We start from the raw sequence: 3,441 nt of genomic DNA on the forward strand, positions 1-3,441 counted from the left end.
TTCATGAGTGACACGCACCCTCACATGAAGCTGCTCCAGGAGGGAGCGTGTGTGTGAAGGCAAAGGAGCTGATTTCCTCCTAGTGGGAGCAGTGGGCTGGTTCTGAACGGACTGATCAGCGTCTGAGATGATGCTTGAAGGAGCAATAAAAACACTGAAAGGGCAGCCACCACAGATGATGGGGCATGCTTAGAAATTCATTTTTCCTGTCTCTAGCGTCTAAGATTTCTCCTAATCACTGTGTGAAAGAATAGGCAGGAAGCCCTAGCCAGAGTGGCTCAGTTGGTTGGAGCATCACCCCGGTAACCAAAAGGCTGCAGGTTTGATTCCTGGTTAGGGCACATACCTAGGTTGTAGTCCCATCCCCAGTCCAGGGGTGTAAGGAAGGCAACCAATGATGCTTCTCTCTCACATTGATGTTTCTCTCACTATCTCTCTCTCTCTTACACACATCAGTGTTTCTCTCACTTTCTCTCTTCCTCTTTCTCTCTAAAAAAAGCAATAAAAATGCCCTTGGGTGAGATTTAAAAAAATACTAATAAATACAGGAAAAGAATGGGGAGGAAGTGTAGCAAAAGCAACAACACAATTCATGTCTGGCTACAGTTTTGGGCTTCGTCTATTATGTCAATCTATTTTAAAGTCCTCATGTCTGTGTCATGTTTGTGTCAACACAGAGGAAGCATAGTGAATCATGCTTCAGGACCACCTTTCATTGGCAACCCTGATTGTCACCATTATGTCTAATGTAATGTCCCCATGTAAATGCTAAAAGTGTTTCTCAAGACTTGTCAATATGGAAAACATTTGGATTTGAATTAAAAAGTACCTTGGCATGTTCCCTTTACCTCTGAGCACTTGAAGAGAATATAGATTAAACCGAAGGATGGCTTACTGGTAATCCCCAGTCTAATAGATTTTCTATTTTAAAAAATACACAAACTGGAAAGCACAGGTCCTATTGCTCAGGAGTCGGATCTGTGGGATTATTTCAGAGCAAAACAAGCATTTACTCCCCACGGTGTGGCTGTGGGAGGTTCACGGACGCCACGCTGTCCTCTGGGGCTGAGCAAGTGCCTTATTTCCTCTCTATCACCAATATTGCCTGAAAATACTTGTGCTATAGATTTGGTTTTTAAAGTTAAAGTCCTTGATAGTGAGTAATTATACTCTGGTTCAAAAATTTAAAAAAAACAACACAAATAAGCAATGAATAAAGTGCAAGTCACTTCCACTGAAACAGTAAAAGAACCCAATACTAATTGTGTTGTTTTTTTGAGGTCAGATCTCAGGGGAGTACCTCCTTTTCTGGGCATTTCAACAGATGCTGGGTCCCTGGTTAAAGGGACAGAAAGACCCTATTCTCTGTTTTGATTAATGATGGTTGGATTTCTCTGACACACAATTTCCCTTTTTTTCCCAGTAGCTTTTTTTTTTTTTTTGTCAATAGAAACATCATTTCTACTAGGGCACAGGGAGAATGAACATGTTTTACTAAATTACTTGAACTTTCAGCTGATTTTTAAAAATGAGTGAGCATCTATTCTTTAATATTTTCCCCCTTAAATGTGATAATTAAATCTCTACATTTCAGTCTTGTACAGTGTAATGTAAGAAACCTTTCATGAGGATATATTTAATGAGGCTGTGATTTCCACGTTCCTAAAACAAGCAAAGTGTCAAATCCTTATGAGTTACAAGAAAGAGACATTGTTAAGCTGTTTAAATAATCACTTTTTTTTCCTACAAATCCACAGTGTTTCCACCCTGTAATGTGGATTAACATTGAACAGCCAAAGGTGTTTTCATGTAAGGACTGTACAACCCAACAGTAGCATGACTCTAAAAATACACAGAGACTGGGCATGTTGTTGTATCATACCAGAAATCATGAACTTGAATTTACACAATAGACACCCTCAACCTGTACCCTCCACAGGAGAAAGCTGTGGCTGCAGCACACCGTTCAGGCTCCCTAAGAATGGAAAAGTCTCTTAGGCATGTTTCTATTGCTTCCTCTGTCCCCATCTAGTATCTGCTGGACAAGTCACACAGGGCTCCCAGAGGACAGCAACAGATGATCTCCTTGAAGGTCTTCCTCAGCTCCTGGCTCCGGAGGGCATAGATCAGAGGGTCGATGATGGAGTTACACATGATCAGGATGAGGTACAAATTAAAGTGAGACATGAAGCACACACAGTATGGATTCTGGGGACAGGAGATGTAGAATATCAAGTGGAGGAAGAACGGGGCCCAACAGACAACAAAGACCCCGATCAGAATGGTCAAGGTGATGGCCCCCTTCATGTTGGCACCTTGGCGGAGGGTGCCCGTGCCCGGCAGGACAGCGATCCTCTTAATGTGAAGCCTGGCCATGAGGAACATGTGCACGTAGAGAGAGGCCATGAGAGCCAGCATGGTGAAGAACATGCTGATGAGGCAAATGATGACCACACTGCTGTCGGAGTAAATGATGAACAGAACGCCTGACACGGTGCAAGCTGCCCAGATACAACTGAGAATGATCCCAACCCGCTTCACCGTCATGATGTTATGGTACTGGAGAGCATAAAAGATAGTGAAATACCTGTCTACTGCGATGGAAAGCAGGCTGCAAATGGACGCGAGCAAGGAGCTACAGATCACGGAGTCAATGACATTGTCAATGTTCACGGTGAAGCTCTGGGCGTCCGTGTCTGTGCTGTTCAGCAGGGTGATGACGATCGTTTCCGACCCGTTCGAAACGCTCACCAACATGTCAGCCACAGCCAGGCTGCAGATGAAAAAGTACATGGGGGAGTGCAGATTCTTGTTCTTGGCGATGGCCACGATCACCAGGACATTCTCCAACAAGCTGATGACACCCAGCGTGACGAACACCTCCGGAGAGACGAAAAGTTGCTCGTAGCACCCTTCGGCAGAGTGGCCTTTGCCCAGGAAGTCGCTGGCATTGCCGTGCAGTCTGTAGGCACTGTGGTTCCAGGAGTGGGGGACAGTGTACCTCCCGTGGCGATGAGTAGAGTTCATCCTGGGTCAGTGGATGCAAATGCCCAATGCGGGTCTTTCTCCGTCCCTTACAAGGCTGAGAGTGCCACGCCTGCTGTTGACTAGATGTCACGTGCTCCGAAGCTTGAAATGCAAGTTTTAGTCTCTTTCAGGTACTGCTGTGATCACCGCCGCTTTAAAATCTTGGGCTTCAAAATGCTTATTCTCAGTCAAAGGAGTCTGCTGTTTGCTGTTTTTGTTCTCACTTGCACTTGAACTCTAGTCTTAGGCATTCAGGTCTTTTGAAAAGAATTTTCCTAGGAGCTGCTGTGCCATTGGGGGACGGAGCTGAGTGCACATGCCCACATCAGCTGCTTCTCAGAGGCTCCCGCCAGAAGCATTGCTTGGAGCGTTAGTAGCTGCTGCTGATTTTATGGTGTGTGGAGGGGGAAAAAA

The 3,441-nt window shown here is 45.0% G+C and overlaps 1 protein-coding gene across 1 annotated transcript; it reads right to left on the bottom strand.

Moving 5' to 3' along the window:
- Nucleotides 1-2,028: 2,028 nt before the first annotated feature.
- Nucleotides 2,029-3,027, bottom strand: MC4R (melanocortin 4 receptor). The gene has a single exon (XM_037037068.1). The coding sequence runs from the start codon at nt 3,025-3,027 to the stop codon at nt 2,029-2,031; it is 999 nt and encodes a 332-aa protein (XP_036892963.1).
- Nucleotides 3,028-3,441: the final 414 nt, after the last annotated feature.

The sequence above is a fragment of the Sturnira hondurensis genome, unplaced genomic scaffold (genome assembly GCF_014824575.4).
Source record: "Sturnira hondurensis isolate 20B ecotype Veracruz unplaced genomic scaffold, ASM1482457v3 Scaffold0001872, whole genome shotgun sequence".
Taxonomy (NCBI): domain Eukaryota; kingdom Metazoa; phylum Chordata; class Mammalia; order Chiroptera; family Phyllostomidae; genus Sturnira; species Sturnira hondurensis.